The 13,373-nt window shown below is 42.9% G+C and overlaps 2 protein-coding genes across 2 annotated transcripts; one reads left to right on the forward strand and one right to left on the reverse strand.

Moving 5' to 3' along the window:
- The first annotated feature begins 634 nt into the window (after positions 1-634).
- Positions 635-2,571, forward strand: LOC128715620 (juvenile hormone esterase-like). Its single transcript, XM_053810529.1, has 4 exons — positions 635-1,564; positions 1,629-1,979; positions 2,044-2,342; positions 2,409-2,571. Exons 1-4 carry the CDS (start codon positions 635-637, stop codon positions 2,569-2,571), a joined length of 1,743 nt encoding a protein of 580 aa, XP_053666504.1.
- A 695-nt stretch (positions 2,572-3,266) lies between these two features.
- LOC128711281 (uncharacterized) lies at positions 3,267-13,150 on the reverse strand. The gene is made up of 14 exons (XM_053806149.1): positions 13,099-13,150; positions 10,980-11,630; positions 10,691-10,906; positions 10,174-10,308; positions 9,877-10,004; positions 9,388-9,696; positions 8,995-9,256; positions 8,566-8,643; positions 7,727-7,930; positions 6,585-7,664; positions 5,912-5,988; positions 4,292-4,638; positions 3,501-4,223; positions 3,267-3,417 (listed from the first exon to the last, which is right to left on the reverse strand). Exons 1-14 carry the CDS (start codon positions 13,148-13,150, stop codon positions 3,267-3,269), a joined length of 4,413 nt encoding a protein of 1,470 aa, XP_053662124.1.
- Between the last annotated feature and the right edge of the window lie 223 nt (positions 13,151-13,373).

A 13,373-nucleotide genomic window follows, 5' to 3' on the forward strand; every position in this document is an offset into this window, starting at 1 on the left:
ACAGCTGGTTACTTTTCTTGTTTGTTTCTATTTTGTTAAGGATTTTGTACCATTACCGTTTTCACTGTTGTTCTAGATTAGTTTGTACTTGATTTATGACTTTGTTTACAAAGGGTAAATTATGCCGGAAAGAACTGCAATTGTTAAAGATACGTCGAAATAAATGGGAATGTAAGATAGGTCAGTTGCGAAGGTATTGTGTTTTCTTTCAAAACTCATCAATCACAACGACGACGGATTGGATGGTTTAAATTATGATACCCACACGAAGCTACCCAAACGACCATTTGCAACCGTTAATCGGAGAAACCTGTTTCCGGTTCGCTGAAACGATTCGGTACGCTAAAAAGCCTCTAAACCAGTATTTGCGATTAAGACCATTGTTAAGCTTCTGGAATTCTGCCTATTCTGCTGCCGGTTGCAAATATGTCTGCCACATTATTAACACTAAGAACCCGTCACCGAAGCCAGCGCAGGCGTGAAGATCTTCTACAACTACAACATTTGTAATACTTTCGCCTGCCGAAATGCTGAACCAACTCTGTGAAGTTGAAGAGAAAGTTTGCAGATATCCCCATCTGGACGGTATAAAAGAACGCGGCTCGCGAACGGGGTCAGTTTAGAGCAATCCATTATGTCAATCCGTGCGGTAGTGATTCTGACGGTGGTGTCGCTGGCCATCCTTCCATCTCGGGCCGGAAATCCTTTCGCTCCAAATGTCCCAAGAGTTTGCATCGACGATGGGTGCATGCGTGGATCGTGGATGAGAAGTGTACACGGGGAACGGTATGAAGCGTTTATCGGAGTACCATTCGCAAAGCCACCGATTGGAGCACTTCGCTTTGCCAATCCCGTGCCGAACGATCCGTGGACAGAGAAGGAGCTGGATGCGTCGGGCAGAATTCCTCGCGCACCATGTTTGCAGCAAAATCTCTTTCTACCGCAGCGTGGAGTCGAGGGAAAGGAGGATTGTCTGTATCTTAACGTGTATCGGCCGTTCCTGAGCAACAAAACAGAAGGAAAGCAGAATTCTACTGCGCCACTAGCAACGCTGGTGTACATCCATGGGGGTGGCTTCTTTGCCGGTTATAACTCTCCTCTGGTTGCCGGAGCAGAAAAGTTGATGGACCATCCGGTAATACTAGTGACGATTACGTACCGTCTGGCAGCTTTTGGATTTCTTTCGACCGGCGACGAAGCGGCTAGTGGAAATTTTGGTCTAAAGGATCAACGGCTGGCACTGCGCTGGGTGCAGCGTAACATCGCCGCGTTTGGTGGTGATCCCCGGTTGGTGACGATCATGGGGCACAGTGCAGGCGGTGCTTCGGTACATCTACACCTAATGCACCTGGGCAACGAAGGCATTTTTCAGCGGGCTGTCAGCCTTAGTGGGAATGCTCTCGCACCGTGGAGTGCTCCAAGGACGAATCCAGAACAACTTGCCCGCCAACAAGCTGAACTGTTGGGAGTAAAAGAAGCACACCAGATGACTACTTCCGAGTTGGTCGAAGCTCTTCGAAGCATTGATGCCGAACGGTTCGTGGACAGTTACAAGGGATTTACGGTAAGTTTTGACGCTTCCGAAATGGTATTCTCGTACTCGAAACAAAGCGTATTTTCTTCACCAGAATGGATCACGCTATCCTGCCATTGTCTACGGACCTGTTGTGGAGTCATCCACCGTGAAAGATGCTTTCTTGACGGCCACTCCAAAGGAACTATGGTCTCGAGGAGAACATCTCTCTGTACCCTGGTTGACAGGAGTAGTTCCCAATGATGGGTTCGTATTCAGCGCACCCATGCTGAAAGACACCGATTGCACGAAGGAATTGTTTGCTCAACAACAAGCGCTGCTTCTGAACCTACTAGGAGGTGCGAAACAGCCAGAAGCGTTCCCCATGCTGATGGAACATTTCTTCAATCATCAATCCACGGTTGGACAGTGCTTCACAAAGGAACATGTTGGCATCCTGACTAAGGTAAGACGATAAATGGTGGTCTGTTGCAAATTCTAACAAAATCTTATGCTCTTACCTATTACAGGTCTTTAACGAAGGGTTGTTTGTGTACCCACTTATGCTTAGCGTACGGCAACATGCTAATCACACTCGATCGAACGCTCCCATATATCTGTACAAGTTCAACTATAAGGGGCCTCATTCGTACTCTTCCTTGTTAGCTCCAGACAACGATCCGCCACAGGATTTCGGTATTGTGCATTGTGATGACCTGATCTACATTTTCCGTGCACCCATACTGTTCCCGGATTTTAGTCGAAACTCACCAGATGCCAAAGTGACAAAAAAGATGACAAAGTTGTTGGTGGACTTTGCACGAACAGGGTACGTTGAATAGAGGAAGTAAACCATTCTACATTTACAATATATGATGAGTACATCTCGTTACAGTGTTGCACCTAGACTCCCGGAAGGTGAAATGAGTTACAGTGATTTTCCTCAAGCATTGGAACTGACCAACTCCAACATTGAGGATGACCCAATTGTGCAGAAGTATACTAACATCAACAATGAAGATATGTACACATTTTGGACTCGCTTTTACAGTTATTAGTGATAGTAAATATTAGTAATGGTATATAATTAAAAACTCTTAAGAATAAATTTTATACTTTATTTCTCTCCCCATTAGGAGCACAACTCACGCTGTTTAAATTCTGCGCAATTATTCCTTTAACATGACAACTTCTGATGGGTAACAATCAACTGATATGATTCATAGTTGTAACATTGTGGAGATTTTTTAAGATCTTCTACGCACCGTTTCTGATATTTAATAGAAAACTATCATCAATTCCCTCATTGTAACGCATTCATCCGTTCTTCCTAACAGTCCATCAGGTCTTTCAGTCCTCCTATTCATATCCTTGTGTTTGTGTTCGTCTTTATAGGCTCCTTTGTTCGAGATATCTTTACAAAATAACACACATTACCTGGATGCCCCGTGGAAGCGAAAATGTCAACCGGTAGGAACAGTTTGCTACTTAACTTTGGTTGAAAACACGCGTGTGATTCGAGAACATTATTTTGTTTTTGAGTCATTTATCCGTTTCACCTATTTACCCTACACTAGTTTAAAACTCACTCGCATCTGCAAAAGGCACCAACTTGTCCTAACTTTAAATCAAGAATAAGATGAAAAAAACACGCATGAAATTAGGGTAAAAATGCACTTGCGTTCTACGCCTGGTATTTTCGGTCCTGTTCCTCATACTATAAGAGGCCAACACTCATTTTCAAGCCAATACTCTAGATAGGGGACAGGGAACGCCGCTGACTTTCCGTAAGATCAGGATGCCAAAAATCCACAATCAACACCAACCGAGTCTCTGTACCATTATGCCACACCTCGTGCTCGAAGCTATCGTCAAATATCAACCATTTTCCGTTTTCCCAGGAACTGCAAACAAACGAGATTTAAGCCACGTGTATTATAAGTTTACTGCTTTGCACAAAACAAGCGTTTGGCAGCGATGTTCTTACCGCGTTTCTTCGGCCACCCGTATGTAGGTACCCTGTGGGACGCTTAAACCCAAGTGGGCTCGTATTCGACAGTTCGTAGGTCCACAGTGTGGCCACACGTGCGTTCCGGGATGCATCACACTAAACTTCACCTGACCGCGTTTGCACGTTCGAGCTGCGGGAAAGTATTGTTCCACCAGACGACAAGTAAGCGGTGCACGGGCACAGTTTCGCTCTAGCCGGGTGCCCCGGGAAAACAGTTCCAGCTGCTTCCAGTCACCCCGATCGCGCAGGTTTTCCGACTCGTTCACAAACACACCGGCACTGTTCAGCAAATTCAGACCTTCGTCCCGTACTTGTTTCCACTGGGCACGCATCAGTTCTAGCTCGGTAGCGTATGTCGTTTGTTCCTCCGTCCAGAACGGGCGCGAACGTAACCCATCCATATTGTACAGGGAGCGTTGGTAGAGCGACAGGAAAAGCTTCTTTTGGACACCTTTTCGGTAAACGTCCAGTGCCTCGCGGTTGCGCCCTAGACGTTGCAAAGCATCGCCAAGTTGGAAGTAGAATCGCCCATCTTGCGTTCCTGGATGATCTGTATCGATGCCTTCCTGCAGGTATTGGGCAGCTAGCTCCATGTTTTGATCCAGCGTTTTCAATACGAACCCATAGTGTACCAGCGCGAATCCATCGTCAATCCAACGGTGTAAAGTTTCGTGGAGTACGGCTTTTGCTTCAGCCAGTCTGCAGGAGAAAAAAGATCTGGTTACTGACCTGATCTGTTGCACACTTTGCCGTTTCCTCAAACGAACCTGTTCATATACAGGTAGCTAACGGCGAGCTGATTGCGATACTGGGGTTCGTTGTCGAATCGTCGAATCAGCACGTTGTGCACCTCGATCGCTTTCGCATGCTGACCCTGAAAGCGCATACGATCGATGCATCGTTCCGCTACCATTTTAAGTGTTGCATCATCCACCGCAAGCTCTTGATCTAACACCTTTCGATAGCTGGTGATCGCTTCGGTCAGAACCGTGTTACTGCGCTGTTGCTCTGCCAGCGCGTCCAAGCATCGTGCGCGGCCGACTAATGCCGCGATAGTGTTTGGCTTTCGCAGGATAATACGATCAAAAATGGCCAGCGCTTCCTGGGGTTTGTTCTGCTCCACACAATTGAGCCAAATTTTGTGTGTGTATGTGGGCATGTTGACGTACGTGGGATGTGATCAGGTTAGGTCAGATATTTTTGTCCATTCAACGCAGCGTTGATAATTATCCAAGGTGTTACGGAAGCGTTAATGTTGTAGCAAATAAATTCACACGCACACACGCACACGGTCAATACGCATAGGCATATTGTTAGGGCAGAGAAGTAGTGGGTTTAAATGCGCGAAAAGAGTTCAGCAGCACAGTAAAGAATAATTGAAGCATTTGGAGAAGCATTATATATGGATGGAAAAAGGGGAAAAAAATAAAGCAAATACATTAATCAATACGATAAACACAAACAAACCGCAATTCTCCATTTGCAGGAATGGTTTCACAATTCGTTCATTGCATTTGTAGCAGGAATCGGAACATCGTATAGCTCTTTTATCTTGGTTCCTGCTATTAAGTGATCTTGCCGACAACGAGCCGATTCGCGCTTCGGGTGGGTGTCCGAAACGGAATTTCAAAATCACAACTGAATGAACTGATTGGAGCATTCCTAATTATTATTTTTCTGTAAAATGGACAAGAGCGTGTTTGAAGCTGGGTAAGCTACTGCAAATTGCGTTCGGTCTCGTTTATTCGAGCTATAAAAGCAAATATGTTATCGAAGTTTAAACACACCATAAACATCACAGATCAGTACACACAGGCACACACCTAACACTATTCGCATGTTCGTTTGATAATGTCAACGTTAATTCTTTATGACTGTTTCATTCCAAGAGATCTAACAACAGCCTTAACAAAACTGCAATTAAGAAAGCGTCCAGTGTCAGTACATTGTCCATTGTCCAGTCTCTTCAGTAGGGATTTTGTCAGTGTGAGGTGTCTGTGAGTAGTTCTTAATATTGTCATGCTGATGATTGTGCTATCACAATAGGAAATCAATTTCAATCATTGTCTTTCTATGTGCGCTTATTTTTTGTGAGGGTCACCAATTTCATCTGTTGCTTCTTCTATTCACTCTAAAGCTAGGGTCTTATGTCTTACACGCACACGCGTTCCGGTGCGCACAGGCAAAACTATTTTAAATTTGGGATTGTAAGTTGAAGGAAATGATGTTTCGTTCTTCAATGGCCGGGTTTATTCAAACCCAAATTCCTGATTTGGATGAAAACAAAAGTACGCATGAAACATTATATTTTCTGGGAAATGTTTCGAAAATGTTCATATTTTTGAGTAGTATCGGGGAATTGTTTCGTCTCACGCTTCTTTACCTACCTCGTCAAGTTGCTGTTCAGCTCTTCTTAATTCTTCCTGATAGGACCGATCAGCTTCTTCAGCCCTCGTGGGGATTTCTGTGCGGACAATGCGGATACGCGACATCACCGTACGTGGACCCGTACATTGAACGGTTAACATTCACGAATCACAAGAAACGGAAACAGATAAAAATACGATCATTAAATCATTTAATGGCTCGGCACACCTAGAGTGCAGTTACTTTGCGGGGATATCTCGGGAATGAAGTGCGAGCTGTGCTTCTGCTTCAGGTAATCACAGAAGTGAATTCAAGAATCAAGCTATTTGGAGGTGATTTAAATCATTCTAAGTGATACTACAGAATCACGTAAATATATCGCATCGTTGCAGTGCTTCTCTGATATGAGATGATCGTTTTGAGATGGCGAATCCGGGATGAGGGCAATCTAAGGATGTTTGCTACGGATGAATGCGGTGAGCAGTGAGCAGTTTCGAAAGCATCTTGAAGGTGAAAGTTGTGTGTACAAATGTGCATACAAAACTACAACGCAGCAGCGATGACTAATGAGCCACGGGCGGGCGAGCGAGTGTACAAACGAGCAGGCTAGCGAACACACGGTGCATTCTCTATCTATGAGTCGAGATTCGATGGTATTTTTGTTTTGTTTTTGCCTCTAATACGCATAAATACTTGTCCAGCCTGCTGCAGTTGCCTCGTCGTCATCGTCGTTTCCTGCTTGCGCGGCAGCTTCGGTGGCCGGTAGCTTGCCGTACTTTTCCTCCAAACGTCGCATCAGATCCGAATCATCGACATCGGACGCTTCCTCTTCGTCACCGCCCGGCGGAATGTTGTCGTCAGTTAGTGGTTCTTCCTCCTCATCCGAACCATACTGATTGAGCAGAACCGACTCTATATCGTCGATCACCTCTTCCTCATCTTCGTACACAATTTCTTCTTCCTCCGCGTACTCACTGTACTCTTCCGAGTACTCGTTCGGTTCTAGTTCTTCCTCGCTGGTATCCGGTACGAAAAGGTTCTCCTTGCTACCATTATCACCTGCTGGTACGAGCGATGTGCTCTCTAGCTCAAACTCTGACTCAAGCTCGTAGTCCGACTCTTTTCGCTCAGGCAACAGAAACTCAACATGTTTTGGTTTAAACGGCTGAACGACTGCTCCAGAGCTTCGAGCCGATTCAGCTGGTGATGGTGTTCGCACAACAGTGGATCCCGTGGGGACAAGCTTTACGAATGCGTGATCACGTTCAATCGGTGGTGATGGGATTTCCGAAAGCAATGCCGTCAGGACGGACTTTGCCTCAACCTTCGCACTTACATTTTCAATCTTTTCCACTGGAGGTATCGGTTTAAGCATCCGATCGGTTTCTGGTTCCGTTCCGTCCGCCGGTATAACGATTGGATCTTTATGTAGACCGTATATGAGCTTGTTCACAGCACCCTTTGGTGGCTTTTTACGTGCTAGCAGTGAATCTTTTGTCACCTTCTTTGTTGACAGTAGTTCGTTTGTGGCTGGTTGAGTTGGAAGAACATCCTCTTGTCTCTCCATCGACATATCAGCTATCTCTACAGGAGATCGGTACATGGAGTTAAAATCCTCAAACGTAATCGGTACAAATGCACCAATTTCTTGTTCCTGTTGTATGAGATTTTTTTCTTCTTCATCCTCCTCTTCAGGTACTGCTTCTTCTATTTCATAGTCGTAATCATCACCTGAGTAACGTTCAGCATCATCGTTGTCGTCTAACATGATCACTGAAAAAAAAGAAAATATTGTACTTAGCAGAATTGTTGCACAACTGATCAATCAAACTCACCGTTTTTTTCGATCACTTCGGCGTTATCTGAGAACGATTGATTCGCTGGACCAGCATATACAAAATCATCTAATACGGGTTTGGTAATAGTTGGTGCTACGTTTAATGCTTTGTTTTGTTCGCCCGTCGAATGAATTGTAGATGATTCGTTGACCTTAACGCTATCCATTTTCTGTTTATCGTCGCTATGATTTGTTGGATTTTCTTAGATGATGAAAACACGTTGTATTTATTATTGGTTCTAATAAATTTTCACTTTCAAACACATAACTTCAACTGTTACAAATCGTAACATTAAAACAACACTTTTCATGCAAACCACTGCTAGGATAGACTTTGATACACTTGAAAATAAGCCATGTTCAAATGTGCGCAATCATTCAACATAAAGAAAAAATAATAATTTCAGCTGTGACATAATAGTGAATTGGTTTGAATAATCATCGAGCTCGAAAGTGCAATTTATTAGCATAAAGATACGATTGAACATAAAGAAACAACAATTAAGATAGCCATCGGAATTACTATTTCAAAAAAATCAAATCAGGTCGAAATAAAAAAAAACAAAAGTGAACACGCAAGGCATGTGTTAGAAAACGCCATGCACAAACAACATAAAAGTGGCATCAAATATAAAGAGCATTAAAAATAAACAAAAGCTGCAAATTAATCGAAACACAAAACATTACAACATACGAATGAAGAAGTTCGAATAGGTAATTAATAAAAACATAAAATCGAAATATTTTTTTTCAAATTAATCTACACAACATCAAACAAAAACACATTAACACCGAAAACTGTACAACGTACACAATAGGAAAAACAAGACAACTCACTGGTAGGAGCACGTGGACTAGTTAAGAGAAGATGCGCAGCACCGAGTAGTGCGACACCGACAAAGATTTTTACGGTCACTGAAAGTGTAGCCCAACAGGAGTTGTTCTTAGTACGATTGTTTCAAACAGGAGATTTGATATACTTTTATAAAAGCCACAGCAACGCACGCAAGATATAGATATACTAATTATGTACTATCTTTATGCACGAAAACTAACTCTCGATTGCTATTTTCGAGCTAATTGAAAGCAATAAGTTGCACTTTCTCATCGAATCTTTTACTGGTTTGTAGAATGAGGGATGAAGCAGGAATGATATGGTAACTTATGAGATGATATTTTTTGTGTGATTCTGTAGTATCATTCTGTAGTAGAATATGAAGAATGATCTTTTCCCGTACCAATCGATCATATCCCGTCGTTACTTACGCGAGGATTCCTCCACCGGCTCGGCAGCGGCTCTGCGTGCTTCTTCAGCTGCACGACGCTGTTGTTCGGCGCGAACTTTTTCCAAATATTCTTCTTCTCCTCCGTCATTGTCAACGAATTCACCAAAAGCAGCTTTGCCGTCGTCGTCGTCATCCGCCACATTGTCATTGTCATCCCCATCATCATCGTCGTCATCGTTTGCTGTTTGAGATCCACGGGTTACTTCCTCAATTTCTGCCTCATCACCATCGTCGTCCCCGTCCTAATGTTGGAAATAGAGCGTTTTAATTCGTTTAGTTTGTAATCGCACTATTGGAACTAAGCAAACCGAGCAAATTAACTATAGCTTTATTCAACAATCTCATTCCATGCACGCATCCCTACACCATTTACCTGTACTACAACTGTCTCGTGAGTATCATCAGGAACTTGATCAACTTTCGGTACGTTTAACGACTCCGCAAGCTTGTTATAATTTCGTACCAACTCATCCATTTGATCTTTTAATGTGTCACCCGTTACAGCCTCCTCGATTGATGGTGTGGTTGGCGATGGTTGTACCTGATTTTGTTCAGGTTCACGGTCATCGGTTATTGAAGTTCTGGAGTTTTGGACGGAAGACTTCAGAGTGTCTTCGTTGGTAGAACTATTTTCAAGCGTTTGCATTGTTTGGTTAGTGCTATCATTCAAAGCATTAGATTGCTTTCGGAAGCAGGGCAAGGAGGCAGTACAGGAAAACGAAGAAGCAAAAAAAAAGAACAAACATTCGTATAAAAACAATAATTATATGTTATGAAACAAACAAACTCTAATATCTAGTGTAATTAATTGTATATAAAATAAAAATGTTATGCAATCGAAAATAAGAGTAATACCACATACTTCTTCATCGAATGGTGTATCATCCTGATCGTCATCATCAGCAGCAATGTTATTCACGTCGTCGTCATCATCGTCATCAGCATCCCTTGCGTTAGTATTTCCTCCAGCAGCATTATTTTTCACGACGGGTTCTAACAATAAAAAAAATACATATAAATAAGCAAATACATTTTATAAAATTGTGTCAAATTTCCTTAAATATATGTTAATAGAAAGGCGGTAGAAAAGCCAATTGATTATACTGACCAGTAATGTCTTGTTTGCTTATTATTTCTATATCATCATCGTTTTCGTCATCGTCATCGTTTCCTTCATCTTCATCAGCTTCATCATCATCCTCATCTTCATCATCTTCATCTACATTTTCATCGTGATCATTATCCTTATCATTGTCAAGTTTATCGTTCTTTTCTGTCTTAGCAATTGTTAATACTATAGAGTGAAAGAAAAAATAACGTAATGTTCAATCAATTTGCTCAAAAAAGCCAATTGCACAAAACATTATCATAATGCGCCAATGTAAAACTAAACAAACATTATAAAACGCTGCTTGATTCGGCCTAGCCGTTCGTCAAAAAAGAAAAAAGGTTAAAAACACAAAATACACATGTTAAAAGCAAAAAAACAGAAATTATATTCTACTAAATGCAGATTGTATCGCTTGTTTTATCCTGTCAGCTTGATGTTGCTAGCTTGTTTATACCAACACAAGCGGAAAGCAATGATTATGAAATATGCATCACACTTTTAAACGTTCGATTGTTTTTTAAATCGAATTTTAGCTTTTAAAATACAAAACAAACTATCCAATTACCATCATCATTATCATCTTCGGCGTCCTCATCATCATCATCATCATCATCATCATCATCATTGCCATCCACGTCATCCTGATCATTGTCATTTGTGTCGTCTTCGTCGTTATCATCATCATTATCTTTTCCGTTATTTGGTTCATCATTCTTATCATCATCATCATTATCATCATCATCATCATTATCGTCAACAATATTAATTTTAACGTTGGCACCTAGAGCGTGCCAGGAACTGAGAAATAATTACGAACGACCTACACCAAGTTTATCACAACGTGTATAGCTTACCGGCATCGTCATCATCATCGTCCTGCCCATCATCGTCATCATCATCGTCGTCTTCAGCTGCAGCTGCTGCTTGCTGCTGAGCGGCGGCCTCCTGTTGGATAAAGATATCTTCCACTTCGTCGTCGTCTAGCTTTTGCGCTGGGCCTTCATCTTCGTCATCATCCTGTACGTCCGTGCCGTCTTCATCGTCATCATGATCTTCTTCCTCCGCATAAGGAGCACCATCGTCATGATCGTCTTCCTGATCGTGCCCATCATCATCATCGTGATCATCTACCGCGTGGTGATCGTCACTGCCGTCATCGTCATGATCATCCAGGGAGTTGATAGCGGCCAATATTTCATCGTGATGGTGATCGTCCTGTCGCGTTTCATCGACCCAACCATTGAAGAATTCGGAGTACCTCGATTCAGATAGTGGTGTATCGTCATTCGAAACGCCCTGGCTTTCCATAAGGATGAGTCCGATCAGTGCACCCAAACCGGCCAACAGGACAAAGAACACGATTTTCGCACACCAGTGGCCACCGGTACCGTGATCGCTATGGATGTGCATCTGAATATCACCCGGTTCCTTGGCGGCCTGAGCTGCCCCGGACGACGGTTGCTTCGGGGCATGGACGGTCGTTTCCTTGACCGTATCTTCGTCATCTGAAATAAAAGCAAAACATGCAAATAATTACACACATATATAGCACTCCGTTTATTTTGGCTTCATGCGATGGTTGGCTCGATTCCCATATGCGCCAACAGTTGTTTCGTCCACATGGCATGTGACGTGGCACACGTCAGCAAACATGCGGCATTCTCACTTTCGATACTCCACTTGCTTGACCCCACATCGAATACCACGTCGCAAAGCCAACACACAAACACACCCATCGCTATACTACACAACAGCCACTTCCTTCTCGTTTTACGAGTTTTGCTAAATGATATTTTTACATACTGCCTATCCTCGCGGGGTGGCGCGTACCGTACCGGCAATTTTAAAAAAAAAAACATGCCGGCAATGAGTGAACCAAAGGAAAACAACAACAAAAACAAATGGAAAGCAACTCGGAAAAAACATCACACGATGCGCCGTCCGTGGGCAAAATCAGAAAGAAAACACATTTCCCAACTGAGAGTGGGATTATGCGGACATGGACTTTCTTGTATAGAAGTGGCGCACTTTGCATCAGATTTTGAATCTGCGTCGAACTCGGACTGACCGCATGACCTGGGTCATTGTTTACCAGCCTGCTTATAGTTTTTTTTTCAAATGCGTCTTCCTACCAGGGAATCATTTAATGTCAAACAAATATTTCGCAGCACAGTGAGAACTGCGTTTCAAATATCGGTATTGCAAGGACTTCCCGTGAAATAGTGCAGAATGTGATAGAATGCGAAAAGATCTTCGTAGATCATCAGCCAAAGCGTGTGTCAGACATTGAAGAATTGTCTAGGAAAGATCTTGCTGGATCATCAGATAACAGATCTTCCCTGATGCTGATATCATACAAAGACAGATAGCGCTACTTTTATTACCTAATATTGATAACATATTATTATACTATTCCGTTTTTCAAATGTAATGTTTCAAATGTTCGAATATTTCCGATTTCAAGAAGACTATTGGGCTACGCTTTGGATTATTGTTTGATAATTCAAATTTTCAAATTCAAAAGCATAGCTCACAATAATCTAAACTAAACTATTGCGGCAAATCAGATGGAAATATTACGAAATTCTCATCACTTTCGTCCGCTAGAATGGAAAACGACCTGCCGAAAAGGGACGGAACAGCGCCAGTACCGCCGGCCATGCACGTTAGGTTCAACGCCAAGACCGCCGCCGCGACAGAGCTATTTAAAGATTTTTCAGACAAGCTAATAATGTTCTAATTTAAAAGCGACCTCAAGGGAAGCCACAGTAAAGACTCCGCTCCGGTCAAAGAGGCCTCACACGTTCGTAACAGAACCAACTCACTGCGTTAAATCTTCGGCCGTCCGATAAGAGATAGCTCTATGTGTGAAGAGAACGTTCGCCAGAACCTATCGCTAACTTCAAAATGCTCCGATTGTTCCCAACGGTTCAGATCGTTATCGCATTGCTTTCCGGTGGCCGGCACTCTTACCTTTCTTCCTTTTTTTGTCCTTTCGCTTCTTAGGCTGCGTGTCGCCAGACATTTTGCTTCCTAGCGACTGCTGTATTTGCTTTGAGTTTCCTTCAACCTACGCTGAGATATCGTTCGATTCTTATCACAACACTTTGTCACATACGGTCACACACTCACACACACGATCTTCGGGTTCAGATGATCTGCCGGATGCTGTGATGCACGGAAAAGTAAAAAATCACACATGTAAATGGCAAATCGTACAAATCGGTTAAAGCTCTGCTTCGCGCGAT

The sequence above is a fragment of the Anopheles marshallii genome, chromosome 3 (assembly GCF_943734725.1).
Source record: "Anopheles marshallii chromosome 3, idAnoMarsDA_429_01, whole genome shotgun sequence".
NCBI classification, from domain to species: Eukaryota; Metazoa; Arthropoda; class Insecta; order Diptera; family Culicidae; genus Anopheles; species Anopheles marshallii.